Genomic DNA, 18,644 nt, shown 5'->3' on the forward strand with positions numbered 1-18,644 from the left:
AGATTACCCATATTGATTTTGATGTCAACAGGTCAAAGGTCTCGTAGTATTGACCTTTAACACAAAAACCTTGTCCAATTGGCAACTAGAGTGTTCTGCGTTGTACAGTCCTCAACTTTGTAGGGTGGTTGGTCATGACCAGCAGATGACACCTTTTAATTTTGAAGTCAGTGGGTCAAAGGTCACCTTGACCATGAACACAAAAGCTTGACCATTTTAACGACAATATTTCATTTCCTTCCTAAACAAATATCCTTCAAGATAGGGATTTTGGTCTTGCACAAGACAGGTAATTTCGTAATCCTCCTGTGCATGATAGGGCTGAATATTCTCTTTGTGCATATATGCAGCATTCCATGAAGATTAATCGCTATGTGTGACATTGATCGTAGGGCTAGGGATGTAAGTATTGTGTGTGACATGTCCCTTTCACTTGCTTAACATCTGGTCAAGGTTATTTCAGAATTGCACTGTGCGTGACAAAACTGTGACACCCAAAAAGAAATTAGATTTTCATAAAATTTGTGAGCTTAGCGTGCTCCTATTACAAGGGTCTTAACTGAAATTAAGGCTAAGAACCAAAGTGTACTGTATGACTTAAACATTAAATGGACACTTTGAATAAAAAACATTTGTCTCAATACTTAACTGAAATTCTTTATTGGACAATATTTTGTTGTACACCCAAACTGGTCCATGATGATACCAACAACAAGTAGAATGCCATAATATGATACTGTCGAATAACCTTTTGACCTCGTGTAAGAAACAATATTCAACTTGAAATTTTAATTTTGCATCATATTACAATTCATTCTTGTCATGTCATGTCAGTCATGTTAAACAGTTTTTACATTTTCTTTAAAGAATAAATAAATTGCCACACAAAATAATAAAAAGCACAACTAAATACATGCACTTGTGTGTATACTATAAATCATTATAAAATATTATGACTGAAACAATGACCCCAAGAGCACCTATTACTGGTTGGCTGCAGCCAGATAACCTACGACATAAACACATCATCACTGTCAATGTCGGAGTCGGTCATCTTGTCAGGAAGCATGCCCAGCAGGTAAGGAGACAGATGGACAGAAGATGTCCCGGAACTGGGCTCAGAGAAGATGTGACTCGCCTCCAAATGGCCAAGACTCAGGCTACGTGTTAGAGGCATATCTGGGAAGAAGGAGTTTGGCTGGGTAAATCCCAGCTCAGACTGTTGAATTTGCTTTGAGAATGTGTGCTCTGCTGTTGGTATAGACAATTGAGGTTTTGGCACTAGTTCAAGTTTTTCGATAGACATGGGTGTTTGCCAATGTGTTGAAGCTATTGAAGCCTCTGATATTCTTGGTGTAATTCGCCCCTGTTCACTTGTTAAAGAGCTGTTTGCCACTGTCCATTTTCTCAGATCCATGTTCTCTCCATCAAATGAAACAAGATCAGTGTCAGAAGCTCTTCTCATGACCCCTGATGTTGATGTCTTAATTTCACTGTCAACTTCAGTCAGTCGATCCTTCAACGCTTGAAAGAAAGTTTTCTCAGAGTAAATACTTCTACTTTCCGGATAAGTTTTGTTGGAATTTGCAAATGATGGTACAGAATTAAGATATTCTGACGTGGCCGGTGTATACTCACTGCCTATAGTAGTGAGAGGTTTTACAGAACCCAGGGAGTGACCTTTATTGGAGACGGTATAGATACTCTGGTACTGGTTCCTGCCAGGTTGCTTGAATGGAGCCATTTTAGAACTTGCTGAATATAATGGAGCATGCACATTTCCAAAGAGCAAATTCCTGGGAACAGTCTGAATAGACCTGGGCATTAGCACTTTTCTTGGCAAGTCAGTAGGTGTTCTATAACATGTATCAGAGGTATCATTACGTTTCACAGAAATAGGAACGTTTGTTGTAGCCTTAGATTCCACTGACAGGGGTTGGTGAGTGATATTTCCAGTAGCCTGAAGTTTTAACAGTTCAGCAAGGAAATGTCCACTGCTTGTTTTGTCTAGCTTAATTTTGACTTGCTTCGTTTTAGGGTCTCTGCTCATTTCCATATTCGACAAGTTTGAATACAAATCCTCCATGTTTTTCTGATTGGACTCTGAAACATTGCTACCTGTAATAGTAAGACCAACGGCTTCCAGTGTTTTAAGCTGTGTGTTCTCGATAGCAGTGTTTTTTTCTAATGAAATTTCAGCAACAGGTCTACATCCATTGGACAATTCCATCTGATGTCTGTAAGGGAAGGACTTCCCCTGGGTCTTTGGCTCGACAGTCATCAGTTGTGATTTTGATAAAGCACATGCGTAAGACGTAAAAAGATGATTATTTACATTGGACTCCTTGGATGAGTTTGTTGTAGTGGCTGATTTTTGTGTTGCAGCAAGGACTTGTGGTGTTGTTGTTTGGTAGTAGGGCAGAAGTGATGGGTAGGTAATTGCAGGTCCTCTAACTGTAGATGTTAGCTGATGGAGAGCCAGAAGATGGGGTGATACTCCTTGACCACAGAACGTCGGTGGGTGGGGATACAATGCTTCAACGCTCCTCAACTCTCTTGAACTAGAAGAGACTGAAGATGTTGCTGGTGTTGTTCTATAATATGATCGTTGGCGTGTCAAATCAGTGGAGGATGAAATTCTCATGACCTTTGGTGATTTCACAGAGTTTTTGTCAACGGCAGACATAGAAGCACTTCTTTTAACCGGTATTGCGACTCCAACATTGGAAGGCTTTCTCCTCAATGTATGCTTATCATCAGTTGAAATATTCATACCAGGCTTCAAGGATAGATCAAGGAGACTTTCTGATTCTGATGTTGCAACAGCTCCTACCTGAGGCCCTGACTGTGCACAGGTTTGCAGGAAAGGAACCGGTCTCCAAGGCAATGGTGGACCCGTACAATTGGTGATCATGTGTGGGTAGGCCACCAGCTGCCCTGGTGCTGTGGGATATATGTGGTGCTGGTAGGGGAAGGGGAGCTGAGACATCATGCTAACATAGTTGGAAGAAGCTTGCTGACATGTTCCTTCAACTGCTTTAGGATTAACTTGTTGTTGATAAACTTGATGCTTACTAGCTGTGATGGGTTCTGCTTGCATCTGATCAGGTATTTGACATGTCTTCGACACCACTGACCCAGCTAAAACAACCTGTAATTAATTAAAAAAAAATATTAAGTATATAATTATATCCTAGTCATATGTCTATATAAAGGCACAAATATTCTGATAATATGAAAATCAAATGTTTCGCATTTATTTATGCATTGAACACTGTTAACTCCTACAGTCATTAATCAAGCCCTGTAAAACTATAAAACTCTACTTTCATCAAGCCCTAAAACATTTAACCAGGGCTCGCAGGTTTGTGCTTATTGTATTCAGAGCATGAAGCCTAGTTCTGTATGTACAGCAAGGATCTATAACAACATGTAGACTGGCAAATAAGTTAAAAAAATGAGCAGAAACAGACTCCTTGGTGAAAGCTGGTAAAAATCAAAAACCTGAAAATTTCCAGGGGCTGCCAAGACCCCCGTGGACCTAGAGCAAAACCCTGGTTGGGGCTTCAGGGAGGTGTAGCCCCTCAGAAGCTCTTGAAATATACATTTTTTGACAGACAGCACAAATCCAGTATTTAGTGGACGAGTTTTGAATCGATCTTGCATGACTGATGTGTAATGAAACACAAATTGCATTGAAAGTATACAAGTCCTGTGTTTTTTGTGTCACTGTGTGTTAGCAAGAAATTGAGAATGAGAAAGTTCCACTGCTATACAATTAGAAATTCGTAATTTTGAGCTTCACTATCTTAAAAAGCCCCAAATTTAAATTGTTGAAAGCAGGTGTGAAGTTTCAAGAAACTTCATTTTCCTGATGTTGTCTGTTGTTTACATTTTGTTGCCATAAGTGTTCATTCATGTTGCAAATATTGACTACCCTGATTTTGTTCAATCTTTAGCATAACAAACTGTAACTCTGTAACAAAAGCGCACCTGTTACATCCTGACGATTGTGAAGGAAATTTTCAGTACGGTAGTCAATCAGTAAACATTTGGCTATTAGCTAAGTTGCTTGCCAGAGCTTTGCTGAGTAAGTATAATTGTTCCATTTTATAATCGAGAGAACAGATTTCGTTCATTAACAGCTGATAATCGTAGATGTCCGTTTAAGTTATCGCAATCAAAGAGGGGAAGGACCTCCCACCCCACTCTCCTTGTAAAAACTCACTGGATTTACATGATTTTGAACAGGGCTTCTAAAAACCAACAATTTGCCGATCTGCACAGATTTTGACCATGCCTTTGCAATACACAACCCTCGTTTTCATTCACAAATCCCCCAACACCCAATAGATATTGTTCGCCTTTTTATTTTTATATGTCCAAAATAAAACCTACTTTTATCCTTACAATCAGCTTGGCGTATATACACACTTAATGGCAGGCTTCTATACATATTTCATTAATTAGTACCCCAAATACTTTTCAAGTTAATAGCTCCTAAAAATTAACAAAAGGAATAAGTCAAAAGATACTGCAGCCACAGTTATGATTCTTCTGCACTGCACTTCTCCTTAATGAGATATATATATCAGTATATTGATTTTGAAGTGAATACCTCAAAGACTTTTCAAGTTATGTTTGGGACAAGATTGCCCAGACACACACGGATGCACACATGCCTACCATTACTATATCCCCTTCACCTTTAGGTGGGGGATAAAAATACAAAATAGTTTTTTCCTTTTTGTAAGCTACAGAGGATCTGTGTGGTGCATACATTCATATTTACATATATATACATTTATTTCATATATAACATATATTTGAATCAACTTTATATTATTGAAACTTTGTCCAATATCCTGTTCTGTCAAGTGCACCATAGAGCAAATGTCAACACTTGTTTTTTCTTTCATTCTGTCAAACAAGGTTTAGTTTTTGCACGCAAACAACAATGACAACAAGGCTATGACAATGCTTCAACTTTTTTTCTTAAAAAAATAATTTGAAAATAAGACAGATAGAAACAGATCTGAACACGATTTCATTCTAAAAAGAATAAATCCAGTGTTCTTACTTCCGGCTGAGGAAACTCCTCTTCAGTTGAATCAGGTGGTGATTGGTCCTCATTGTTAGATGGGCATTTTTCAGATTCTGCAGCTGGTTTAACCTGTGTTGATTTTTCTACAATATAAAATACAAGCATAGCCATTTTATAATTTTATTAAACAATATCTTAGATAATATGATTAGTTTCAGTTTTGATTTATTATGTATAAAATGGTGCTTCAAGTATAACATTTGAGTGTTATGATGTTTTCTCTCTGTATTTCTATATGTACAGTGGGGTAATCTTTCAGGTAATCTCGGAGCTTCAATATATATCAACTCAGGCTTTCATAACAAGCATTGTATAACACAAATTATTCTCTTATAATTTTTTGTAATAAGTTTTTTTCCAACCTTTCTCTAGACATCTTGGAACGGCAAAGTTCTTCAATTTGGAATGTAGATACTGGATGGGGGATCTCTTTTGTCGCAAGCAAAATCTAAAAATAGAATGATTCTTATCATTTTCAATCATATGCTCATAATTAAAATTGACAAACAAATGTCTTACGGTATAAGCAACAGTAATTTTGAACAGAGTTATGCAGCAATGCTTGATAAACTTTTGTAGATTTTATCATAATGCTGTACTTAAAAATGAGTTGCACTACTGCTGCAATGCTGTACTTAAATGAAGAGTTGCACTACTGCTGCTGGTAAACTAAGTTGCATTTTTTTTATAAAATTGTTTTTCTCCTGCTTTTGATATATATCTTGTCTTATGATAAAAAACATAGAGGATACTAGCACTCCTGACCACAGAAAATAATATTTTCACTAGTGGCTGGTTGCAATTATAAAATAATACTTTCTGTGATCATTAAGTAAAATAAATTTCGATCACACACTAAAATTAAACAAGTTTTCTGTTTCTTTTGTTATTTTTTGTTTTAGAAAATATTGATTTACTTGGTATTAATTAGAAAATGGCATGAGAAAAATTTAAGTATCCTTACTTCCAAATTTCCAACCCAGCATAGTTAACACATTGCTAGTATTAAAAAACAAAATTCTAAAATAGATATTTTCACTTTAGTGAAAATAACAGAACAAGAAGAGCAAATAACCCAATATTTCACCGAAAAGCAAAACAATTATGTATCAAGTTTATGACGTATCAAATACTCAATCATATCACACAGGATACCTGCTGCTCAGCCTCTTCTTGATGGGAATGTTTTGTGTACTCGCAGGCGTCTCTCTTACACCTACAAAATATTTACTGAAATTCAGCACCATATGTATGTGTCCAAGCCCAATTACATTGTACTTATTTACTTATTTAAATTTGACAGTCAAATTACAAAAGAATAAATACAACTGGTTTTGGGAATCATACTAAATTTCCCTATCAATTATTTGAGATTGAAAACCATTTGAGGGTCAATTAATAATTAAATTAATAAAACACTTGCTTTGCCTTCTTATTTCCTTATATGGGCTGTTTCAAAAAAAAAATGGTACCAGAGGCAGAAAAAATACTCATTTTTTATTTTAAAGTGTTTACATCACTTCATTTAACATATCCAAATGATGTACAATTATCAAAGTTTACAAAAATTCAAATGGTTCAGTGAAAACAACCAATATAAATTGTAAGCGGAATTTTTAATGAACTTGATCAAGGAAAAACATATGAATTACTTGATCAGCTAACATATCAACAATTTTGAAAATATTGAAAACAGTAAACAAAGATGGTTTTGAGTTTCATTGGCAAAGAAGTTTTACACAATTTAACACCTTCAAACCAACTGTATGTCCAATTTTGAACTAGAAATATGTTTTTTTATTACAAAATTGTGTTATTTTCGCAACGGGTGTACACAAAAGTTTATGCCTTGGTTAAATTAATCGCCAGATTAAAACATTAATATCCAAAATGTTTATTTGAATGACAACCTAGTACTATCTGAAAGTTTCAAAAGAGTGAATTACTGTTTACATTTTTGATGCCACACTTAATTAACATATCCAAAATGGCCAGAAACGTTGCACTCCTGACAAACAAAATGATATGTAAGAAACTGCACTATAACATTTTTTTCATTAAAAGTGTGCATCAGATTATGATGATCTTCCTTAAAAATCAGTCATATTTGTTAAAATAGTGTTACAATACATATTATTGTCTTAGCTTTTTATTTTGAAAGGGAATAAATTTTATTGGAATTACGTGAAAAAAACTATTCATTCATCATTGATATAAGTTTTTAATAAAACAAACAAAGTGCAATCATATCATTCTGTAATGATGGTATGAATAATGAAAAAAAAATCCAGAAACAACACTCAAAAACTTTTGCTTCTAGTAACTAGGAGTATATCTGTCCATATTTCCTTGTAAGCTTTAGCCTTTGTCCTTAACTTGTTTAACTGTTCTTTTTTTTCTTTTCATGTAACTGTTCAGCTCTTTTCTATCAAGTTTTAAACCCATGGTGGAAAATGCCAGCTTCTTCTTAATATCTGACACTTCTTTTCTTGGTCTTCCAACTTCAAGTTCAATACTGACTCACAGTTCTCTTTTCCTTTATCACTACTTTCTCCTAGCAGCTTGGACCTTCTTCTTGACTTCTTCTTGAGGTGGCTTTTTGATCAGGTGTCCAATAGTTTTTGCCCAGGCTCTTGGCCTAGGGAGTTTGCCTACACACTCAGCTCCCTTTCTAATACTAAAATTAATCTATCTGCTGCTTTAAAGACTAGACTTTTGGTTTTCATTGGAAGTCTTACAAGTGTACACGTATTGGAGTCAGCTTTTTAGTCTTCTCTTCTGTTTTAGCTTTCCTTTTGTGACTTACTTTCTGCCATCATCTGATATCTGACATAGCTTTTGCATCATAAGTAGGATTCAATAGTATTTTTTGTTTTATTTCTTCTTTATACTTTGGTTTTCCTCTTTCTTTCTGTCTTTCAATTTCTTAAAGTTTTCACTGTCACCTCTCAGTTTATCTCGGAATCTCTGTGGTCTCTCTGTTGAGGCATTTGTTTGTATTGTGGTATGTGTCTTTAGTTTTTTGTGATCTCCTTATAGCAGGTAAATCAACCATAAGTCTCTCCATTATTTACATTTATTTTTATTCATATAGCCTTGATTATATAAGATAATGAATTACCTTACTTTTGAAATGGAAGTATCTAAAAGCGAGATTGAACTTTAAAAGAAGAAACGAGACTGAAATGTTCTAAAAATTGCTGTCAAGGATCAATTTCCAATTATCCATAAAGGCATAATCTTAACTTGCAATTATCAGTCTAGTATCATGTGATCTAATTGTGCATTAAAAAGTTCTGAACAATTCTCTCACAAAATTTGCTTTACTGTACCTAAAAAATGTCTTTCGGAACAGTTCATCAAAAAATATATTTCATTGGCCCAACCTGACACTGAAAATGTGCATCAAAGATGCTCAGTGAACTTCTGCATCGAAAGGTAAAAAATATGTATACATGTATGACTGTCTTCACTATAACTATAATCTTTCAAAGTAGTTATGCTTTATACTTACCCAATGGCAATGACTTTATAACACATTTTGCAATAACCTTGTCAGAAATCAGCAGTCGAAGGTATCTTACGGTCTGCAAAAAGAAAAACTGATTTGACCTCTTTTTCACATTTAAATTACGATTTTTTTATCCATGGTGCGACAGCTTTATTAAAGTGGCCAGACTGTATCGATAATGGAGGAAGAATGGCTACTGTTACCAGTCAGGCATCTGCTAACTTCTTGCAATATTTAGTACAGTACTTACTGTTCAAATTAAGTTGAAATAATGTAACTTTGTTTCAGTGATTTTTTTTTTAAAAAGTTTTACTGCCTGTGCCTTTTCAATTGGGAAAATTAGCGCCAAAAGTCCAAAGATTGGGGAAATTATAATATGGTAATTTTACTTATAAAAGATTTAATTTTCTGCTTTTACTGAGATTATTATATATATAATGTGTGTCCATACAGACTTTTTCTATAACAGTGATGCAAGACAGCTTGTCCCGTGTTTTTTATTTTCTTATATTAAACACTGATGATTAATATGAATACTGTATTGATAAAAGCATTTTTGAATTCAAAACAATACTGACACGACAACATACCATACTTTATTGACTATCATCAGGCAACAATTGTCAGGTTAATCGTGTATTTTGCATTACGAAAAACTGAAAGTAAACTGATAATTAACACAGGAAGCAGGAAAATAACAGTGCGTCCTGCAAAATGACCCCGGCAAAAAAGACTGTAAATAAAAATTGGCTATTATGCGGTTACCTGGACCGGATTTTTGGGGATACGAGGACTTTTAATATCGGAAAGTATGAAATAGAAGTAGGTTCGATGAAATGGGAAATTATCTTGCAGGTTTAAATTGTAAGTAAAAAGAAACTCAGGCAAAGGGGAAAACTAAATTCTGTTTTTTGAGAAAACTGGAGGCTTTTTGGCGAAGGAAAGTGCCGATATTCGGCCCTAAAATTAGCCAAAAAAAAAATCACTGCTGTTTACTGACAATTTCTAGGATTTCTAAAATTGTTTCAAACAGTCTAGTAGGCATGATTGGGACAAACTTTGAACGGTTTACCTTTTCCCTGTTTCCATGGACAGTGGGGTTGTAGTCCGCCAGTAACGCAAGCAGCAGCTTGTACATCTCTAGTCTGTCTGTCCAGTTGATCCTGATCATGTCAATCAAGGCCATCAGAGCTGCGATGTCATACTTGGAAACTTCACAAGTCATCTCTACAGCCCACAAGTTGTTAACAATTAACCCGTTCCTTGGTTTATATCACATAAAACAACAGATCCGCTTATTGTTGTACCTATAAACAGAAAAGTTAACTGAAAACAATTATATGTTTCAGATACAAGTAAATAATCATTATCAAATGGCAATTCTCAAGATTTACAGCACAGCTTTTGATATAAAACAATTGATAATAAATCATTTCCTGTTTAACCTGCTGTTGAACCATAATAACCATATCCTGTCAAACTGTCAAACTTGATCTTTTGGTGGAGATGAGATTATATGGGAAATGCTGTTGCATTGTTTAATTGATGCAGGGGATTCAAAATCAGATAATAAGTAGCGCCAATAAGCACTACAGGATCCAGTTTTGGTTCAATGCATTTTATGAGTGCAGTACTGCTGTACTATATGTATGGGATCCAGTTTTGATAACTCCAAACTGTAAAACCATATTGTAATATATATACAGTTGACTAACAGGGATCCAGTTTTGGATAAAATCATTTTCTGTGATAAACATGTTTATGGGATCCTGTTTGGGTTAAATGCCTTTTAGGGGTAATGCATTACTGTATGGAATCCAGTTTTGAATTCTAAAAGGGGCATAAATATGTTTGTAATGTTATGTATTTGTAATGAAAGCTAAATGAATATTTGATGGTTATGTTACAGTAAGAGATAGGTCGGGCCCCACGTGCAGACGAAGAAGACGTCACCTATCTTGACTGCGATGAGGTCATGGACATCGAACCGGACTTGCCGTTAGGCATTTCACAGGTACGTTTGATTAGCGTCAAAAAAGATGAGAAAACATGTTATATATGTGATTTGGTTGTTCAGTTCATGGTTTGTGGTTTCAGGATACGACAGTAATGTTCAATCTTGCGCGCTTCATGTCAATCAATAACGATGCAAGTTTTTTTGTTTTAATCACACCTCCTGTAAAATGAGGCGATCTGAACTAAGTACATTAAAATGTGCCTTCACAAGCCGGATGTGCAGATAATCCCCCTTTTCATTTCATAATATTGTGTTACATAAAAATAGTCAAAATGTACTGTTTTATTGCTACAATTCATTGTTAATATGGTCTTAAAGAAAATGTAAACACTAGTAAAGGTGATGTTACAGTAACAATGATACCAGCAGCAGTGGCAGCGGAAGTGGAAATAGTAATGTTGTAGTGGTAATGGTATTGTGGATAGTCTAGTTGTGTGTAAGTAAAAGGTAATATTTAATGCATGGGAGATAATGTGTCAGAATAGGACTCGTTTCGAGAAATTGAGTTGTTTCCCATACCTTTTTTATTTTACCATCAAAAGCACGTCACGGGCCAAATTGGAATATACAGTCGACTAAAAGGGATCCAGTTATGGTTTAAATCAATTTCTGGGGTAAAGTTAAGTAGCATTTGACATCCAGTTTTGTTCAAAGCCAAAGAAGAAAGGTCTAGTTTTTTATGAATATATGAAAATCTGCGAACTGATCTTTTGTCAGCAATCTTTTATCATTAGTTTGCAGATATTTATGCTAAAATTTGCTCTTTCCAAAAGGGCTATTTAAAAAAAATATGGCTAGTTTGAGTATTTTCTAAATAAAATGAATAATATAAAAATTATCATCATTTCTTCTTTCCCATATCTTGTATTTCTGTGTCATCTAAAAGTCTGGGAAGTTTGACTAAATTAGCTTCAGCAGAAAAAAAGTTATGCATAAAAAACAGGCCAAAATTGTCAAGAGTGTAACAAAAAAACGTGACACTTTACAAAAAGCACTCAATTCAAAGCATTCCTGTATTAAACAACATTGGCAAATGACAATGTAATAACTTTATAAACCAGAAAAACACATATGTTGACCTCAAGGTAATATAAAAATTTAAGCAATATTTCAGTATTTATGCATGAAATATTACTGATACTGATGTGTGTTAGGAATTTTTCCACATTTTTCTTTTCTTTAAAAAACTCTTTTTTAAGTATAGCTCAGATGAATTATCATATTACTTACAATTCATTTATTTAAAGTTTAGGATAATATATCATTATTACATGTGTACAATATTTTTTGTGTTATTACTCTTTTTGATGTTTAGCTTTCTAGAAAGAAGCTGGCCTAAAAATGTCAGGAGTGTAACATTTGGTATAAAATGAAACACAGTGTTGGCGAACAGTTAACAAATGTACTGATTAGGGTGTTTCCTGGAAGTCTATGTCATGGAGTGATCATAACAAATTATCATTCGTGAAAATATCGGTTAGTTACTGAGCGTGTAGATGATACATGCCCGTCAGGAGTGTAACATTTTTTCGCGAATTTTTGGCATATTATTATATCATCATTTTCAGAAGTATAACAGTATATTTGTACTTGTAAATGTTAAGATTACAAATGAGAAATTAAGGATTCATTTTCAATCTGATGTAAATAAGGTAAGTTTTAACCAATTTTGTGCCTATTAATGTTATCAAAAATGTTTGAATTTAAAACAACTTAATTACTATGCAACTAATAGAAAAATCATGCAGTGACAGACAATCAACAAATGGTATTTTTGGGCTACAATGAGGCAAACTGATGACTCTGTTCTATAATTAAATTCATTTAAAACTATGTGACTTTAATTTCCAGCATGACTATTAATATGTCCTTCAATGTTACACTCCTGACCAATTATAGGTTTTGAGTTTGAATACTATTTTTACAGAAGAAATATCATAGGAAATAGGGACAAATTAATTGTAAGCCTTTCAGGTTTCAAAGAGGCACTAAGAAACAAGAAAAGTTTAAATACAAGGAAGAAAGTCATTAAAAGTACATCAGAGAAAAGAATTAGGAAATACAGAGAAAATTAAAATTATAAAAATGACAATGTAAAGTTGAAAAAAAAATGAAAACGAAATAAGAAAACTCAGGAAACACTTGTAACAAGCAAGCAAAAATCAGAAAATTGCCAATTATGAAGAATCTTTTAGAAAACCCCAGAGCTTGGGCCAAGACAATAAAGCTTATATTGAAAAGGCAACTTCTAACAGACGATCAAAGTTGGTTGACAAAGATAAAGTTGTGGAGGAAACACTTGAAGTAAGCAAAGTTGGCCGTCCAAAAGTATGAGAACAAAAATTTCAAAAGTAAGTGGGCATCTGCAAACAAGAAAAATAGTCAGGCCAGAAGAATGTCATGTCTAAATAGATACAAGAAGAGGAAAGATACTCAACTTAAAAGTACACTGTCAAAACCAGCAGCTTGGGAAGATAAGCTGTACACCTTGAAAGCTGCATTCAAGAATCATGCCCAATAAAAAAGCCACCATGCATGTAAATGGAAGTCATATACCAGTACCTAAACGCCATTTGCTAAGTTCAAAATTGAAGTCTAGAATAGCAGATAAATGTGTCGAAAAAGGCAGCCCAGGAAAATTTACCAACCACAGAGAGCTGTCTGACATATCAGTATGATAATGTCCTTTTGACACTATTTTTGACTATATTCATAATCTGTATGAGCCATTACTTTCAATTTGTAGCGGATCATTTTGTGGCTGATAATTCAACAGTATGCAGAATGAAGAAGTCTGTATAGTGACACAGAGGTGACATCACTTTATTTATATTGTGGCCACAACTTAGTAACTTGAGCAGGGTTCGAATTTAACTATTTTTGACACTCGTAAATTTTTGCGAGTACTTAAATTTTCAACTCGCAAAACCAGCCACTCACTCGCATTTTTAAGTCAAACCTTTGTGTTTGCTAGGAAAAAGGATACCAGTATATTGTATGGAAAACAATGGTATCAGGTATATTGTATTCTTAAATGAATGATCATGTAATTGTACTTTAAATGATATCATCATATATGAAACACTGACAGTACGTGTTGAGGAAGTCTGATCAGGCACTCAGTATTGGTCTGTGCAAAATATTTTGAAAACATTCCTTTCGTCATCTGTGTTGAGGGTCAATTTAATATTCAACTCCCTCTTCCACATCGAAACAGTTTTAACGGACGGATTATTTCGTTTTGGCTGCTTTTTTTGGAACTGATCGATCATTGCCATCAGCCGTCTGCGATTTTAAAATCAACACGCGTAAAAAAACTTATCTTTTAGCTTGTAGTCATTATACAGGCTGTGTCTGGATACGATTATCGCTAAATACCGCCGCCAAAAAAGAAAGCAAAAGACCAGTCTAGAAATAAACATAGTTACGAGTACCTGCCACATAGTAACAAGTACCTGTCTTTGCACATAACGTTAATCTACGTCATCAATTTCTGTGTGATTATTGGAAAACGAAAGTAGGCATTTCTAAAATAAGTTTTATATCTGTTGTGCAGGAACTGATCTCTGATTATGTTCATAACTTTTTCGAGGATTGCATGTGTTCTGCAAATTTTGAACTCGCAAATATTTGCGAGTGTCTTTAAATTCAACTCGCATTTTTCAATTTTGGCTCGCATTTTGCGAGTGTGCGAGTGCTAAATTCGAACCCTGTTGAGGGCACAACTTAGTAACTTGTGGCCACAACTTAGTAACTTGAGGGCACAACTTAGTAACTTGTGGCCATAACTTATTAAATCATGGCCACAACATAGTAATTAATAGCAGTTACTTAGTTTTGGTCACAAGTACATAACTAAATTGTTGCCACATTTTAATAAGTTGCGGCCTTAATTAAGTTACTACATTATGGCCTCAAGTTACAAAGTTGGTGACACAATTTACTAAATTGTGGCCACAATATATATAAATTGTTGTGAATGTCACATCAGTGCCACTGTATTAGTGTAAGTCTGACTTAAAGTAGCAAAGGTAATATAAATATTCAACAGTTGATGTGCAATAAATTTATTTACGGGGTATATTAATCATCATATATGATAGAAGGACAGATATGTTATGAACATGTTGTGAAATATGACTTTCTAATGAACATGTCAGGGTTCGAATTTAACTTTGAGGAGCACTCGCAAAATTTTGCGAGTGCCTTTTGAGGCAACTCGCAAAATGAAAAATCAACTTGCAATTTTATTATTTGCTTTATTCCCTTATAATATTGTCTAATTAAAGTAGAAATTAACACCTAAGACATATTATGAATATTAAAAAGTATCAATCTTGAGTGACTCGACTACTAGAACTTGTTGATGGCTTATTGTATTTGGAGGGTATGGAAAGACTCATCTGATGCTGGCAGCTTTTTGATAACAAAGCTGTCCAATAATTTGACATTGTTCACTTTGTATATTTACCCTCGCCATCGGGTAATTTAATACCCATTCGACAAGCACGCTACAGATTTCATTAAGTCTATAAGTATTAAAAACAATAAAATAATAAATCTAAAATAAAAAAGCAACAGTAAATGTAGCGTGGATACTTTGGACCATGAAATATATCGATCAACGAAGTCTATTCATTTTGACAGTTGGGCGGAAATATATTCAAAGGATGATGGGGTTTACATATAGTGTGCGAAAGCGCTAAATTTAGCCAATGATTAAGCTAGGTGATTACGTCATTCGTATTAACTTTGTATTATGCACGCCTCGGAGCATCCCGGAAAGATTCGAGATAAAACTCGGCCTTTTTTCCGTATTTGTTCTATTTTTGAAAACCTACTAGAGCGTGACTCCGTACTGTCTTCCTTATAACGGTAGTGTAAACATGCCACTTACAGGCTGTTTACACTCGACTACGTAGCGGAATTAAGTTCAGGTTTATTCTCCTTTCCTTTTAACATTTTGTGGTCTAGAAAAAGCCACTCGCAGAATTTTGCGAGCTTGAATAAAAGTCACTCGCAATTTCCAAATGTCGCTCGCATTTTGCGAGTATGCGAGTCTAAATTCGAACCCTGCATGTCTTAAAAGTGGATGGCTCAGATATTTAGATTAGATTAATGCAGTGAGCTACCTTAAATGGGATGTACACCTGATCATATGCAGATGATATATCATGACCATCCCAACCATGATATACTAAGAAAACTATCACTGCCAACACTTATATCTCAGTTTGGGTTAAAATTGAAATTTGATACATAGTAACTTGCAACTTGAAATATTTCGTCAGGAGGGTAACAATTTGGAACAGTTGTATTTAGTTACTGTTGTAGTGCTTTACTGTTATATCAATTGAGTTTTACAATTTTTTTACAAGTTGAGCAAGTTGTCAGAGCAAGAATTAAGTAACAGTAACACTTTTTTATGGTTTTGAAAAAACTTTCTCAGATTATGTAAAATCGCAATGAGTCAATGCTAAATTTGTTTTATAATGTTTCACTGGCTATCAATTACTTTGTAATTGCATGTCTTTTAATTTATACTGAGAAATTTTAAGTGAAATCTATTTAATGTTTGTAATCTACATATGTCAGGAGTGTAACAATTTCTTAAAATATTGTTCCTGTTTTTATTTTTGCTGTATGAAGTGTAATCATAATGCCTCCTATGATGTCTTTGTTAATGTTACTTGTTATTGTTTGAATTCTACGAAAATGTATTTTTTTTTAAATTTAATTGCACAATTTAAATAGAAAATAAATAAAAACCTTTGAATATAACATTTCAACGGGAAAAAAAGTACAAAAAATCCAATTCTTCAGAAATTTTGAGCGACTGAGTAATTCAACATTCTATAAATGTATGCTGACATAAGAGCTACTAAAATAATAATTGGGAGACATGTTAACTTAAGTTATTTCAAGAAAAAATGACATTAAAAGAGTTCCTGTATTGTGTGTTTTTATTCCATGTTCAGTTTAATAAAAATGTTAATAACAGTGTTCAACACTAACGGGGTCCCGGGATCCCGAGGACACCAATTTTTCGGGAGGGACACCTAAACTTCGAAGTGCGGTATTCCGTCGGAACACTTAAATTTCTTATAATATCAATAAATAAGTAGCATTTCATTAATTTATTACCTATATTCGGGTTCCCCTAAATTCCTTGACAGACACATTTTTCAGGCTATGCTGTTGGGGTTCCTAGCCGAGAATTCACTTCCCTTCACCATGGCACCAAAGCTTGTGGATCTCGCTAAGAGTCTTAACAAAGACCAGAAGGCCCTCAACCATGTGTCTATGGACAGGCAACAGCATCTTATAAAATGAAGTATGGGATGGCAGAGACAATGAAAAACAGAACAGTTGAGAACCTGAAAGTAAACAAATTCTCCCTAAATATTGATGAAAGTACTAGTACAAACCTCCACAGAGTTTTGACGATACTAGTGAGCTACTTTGATAAACAAAAATCATCGGTAGTGATTGAGCACCTAGCATCACTTGATGTAATTAAGGTTGATGCTGAAACATTAACAGAGCATATTGTTAGTATATTCACTGAGAATGAAATTCCATGGTCAAATTTGGTCTCCGTGTTGATGGACTCTTGTAGTGTTATGAGGGGGAGTAAATCAGGAGTTGAAACCAGATTGAAGCAATATGCCCCACATCTCTTGGACATTGATGGCGACACATGCCATCATGTTCATAATGCATCAAAGAAATTCTGCGCTCCTTTTGATTGTTGGATAGAACAGTTGTTCACAGACATAGCAAATGATGTAAAATGGAGCACAGACACAAGAGATGCCATGAAAGAGGTGGCGATTCTGTTGGATGTGAAATTTATCATGCCAGAGAGATATGTTTCACACCGGTGGCTATCATGCTATGATGTGGCAGTGAACACAAAACGTATGTCTGATGTCCACAAGGTGTTCTATTACTCATTCTTAAGAACTGAAGACCAGGCAATATACTCCCAAATCATAGATGAAGTGCTTCAGCGAAGACGAGTTGGAGAAAATGCAACGAGGGAAATAAGAGCTATCCAGAAGGCCTTTGGAAAGAAGAAACTTACGACTGATGGCAAGAACAGGAAAGGACGCATCATTGAACGCCTTTTTGAAAAATCTGTGAAGTCAGAGTTAACATTGAATTTCTACATTTCAGTCCTACCAATGCTGAAATGTTATGTAACCATGTTTGAAACAAAGGAGCCCCTTATTCATACACTTATGGAAAAACAGGAAAACCTGATGGCCAAGTTTCTGGCCTGTATCGTTAGACCAGAAGTTGTGATTGAAAAGTCAGGCAGTAAGTTGTGCAAGGTAGATTTGGGAGATGATAGTGATGTTTTTCTTCTAAGAGAGAAGGACATGTTCATCGGAGCTGCCAACAAGAAACTTATCTCTTCACTCTCAGGCAAAGACCCAGTTGTGCAGGATTTCAGAAAGCGTGCTGCCACTGCATATATCACTTGTGCCAGGTATCTGCAGCACAAACTTCCTCTGAAAAACCAAGTACTTCGTGCTGCTTCAGGTATTAGTCCAGATCGCAGAGCTGACTCTTACACATCTCAGCTGTTGAACAGGTTGCCTGACCTTGTGAAAACCATCAATGAGGATGAAGAGGATGATGAGAAGTATACTGTGGAGGTGAAGGACTTTCAGATAGATATGAACTTGCCACCATACATACCGGGTACACGTATTGACATTTGGTGGTCTGCTGTAAGCAAAACTGGAAAATACCCAACATTGTGCAATATGGTATTTGCTCTACTGAGTTGTTTCCATGGACCACAGGTTGAAAGTAGCTTCAACATCATGGGAGACATTCTTAACACAAGAACAGGAAGAATGAACATAGAAACATACAGCGCAATACAATCTGTCAAATATGGACTTGCCAGGGAAAAAGTTGATGCTGTGCGACAATTTGCAAGAAGTGATCCTGTCTGGGACCCAGTTGACAAAGTAATGTGCATGAATTTGAGAAGTGCT

At 35.0% G+C, this 18,644-nt stretch overlaps 2 protein-coding genes across 3 annotated transcripts; one reads left to right on the forward strand and one right to left on the reverse strand.

Annotated features, from left to right (window-relative positions):
* Window positions 1-672: 672 nt before the first annotated feature.
* Window positions 673-9,873, reverse strand: LOC128226909 (uncharacterized). Of its 2 annotated transcripts, none has more exons than XM_052937020.1 (6): window positions 9,688-9,873; window positions 8,619-8,691; window positions 6,260-6,320; window positions 5,467-5,552; window positions 5,081-5,187; window positions 673-3,151 (listed from the first exon to the last, which is right to left on the reverse strand). In XM_052937020.1, the coding sequence occupies exons 1-6, from the start codon at window positions 9,838-9,840 to the stop codon at window positions 1,010-1,012; spliced, it is 2,622 nt and encodes an 873-aa protein (XP_052792980.1). In that variant the 5' UTR covers window positions 9,841-9,873; the 3' UTR covers window positions 673-1,009. The 2 variants fall into 2 exon arrangements, with proteins under 2 accessions (XP_052792980.1, XP_052792981.1); XM_052937021.1 differs by lacking the exon at window positions 9,688-9,873 and adding an exon at window positions 9,206-9,296.
* Window positions 9,874-17,501: 7,628 nt separating this feature from the next.
* LOC128226910 (uncharacterized) lies at window positions 17,502-18,305 on the forward strand. The gene is made up of 2 exons (XM_052937022.1): window positions 17,502-18,201; window positions 18,243-18,305. Exons 1-2 carry the CDS (start codon window positions 17,556-17,558, stop codon window positions 18,260-18,262), a joined length of 666 nt encoding a protein of 221 aa, XP_052792982.1. The 5' UTR covers window positions 17,502-17,555; the 3' UTR covers window positions 18,263-18,305.
* The last annotated feature ends 339 nt before the right edge of the window (window positions 18,306-18,644 follow it).

This window comes from Mya arenaria, chromosome 3, assembly GCF_026914265.1.
Source record: "Mya arenaria isolate MELC-2E11 chromosome 3, ASM2691426v1".
In the NCBI taxonomy this organism is placed as follows: Eukaryota; Metazoa; Mollusca; class Bivalvia; order Myida; family Myidae; genus Mya; species Mya arenaria.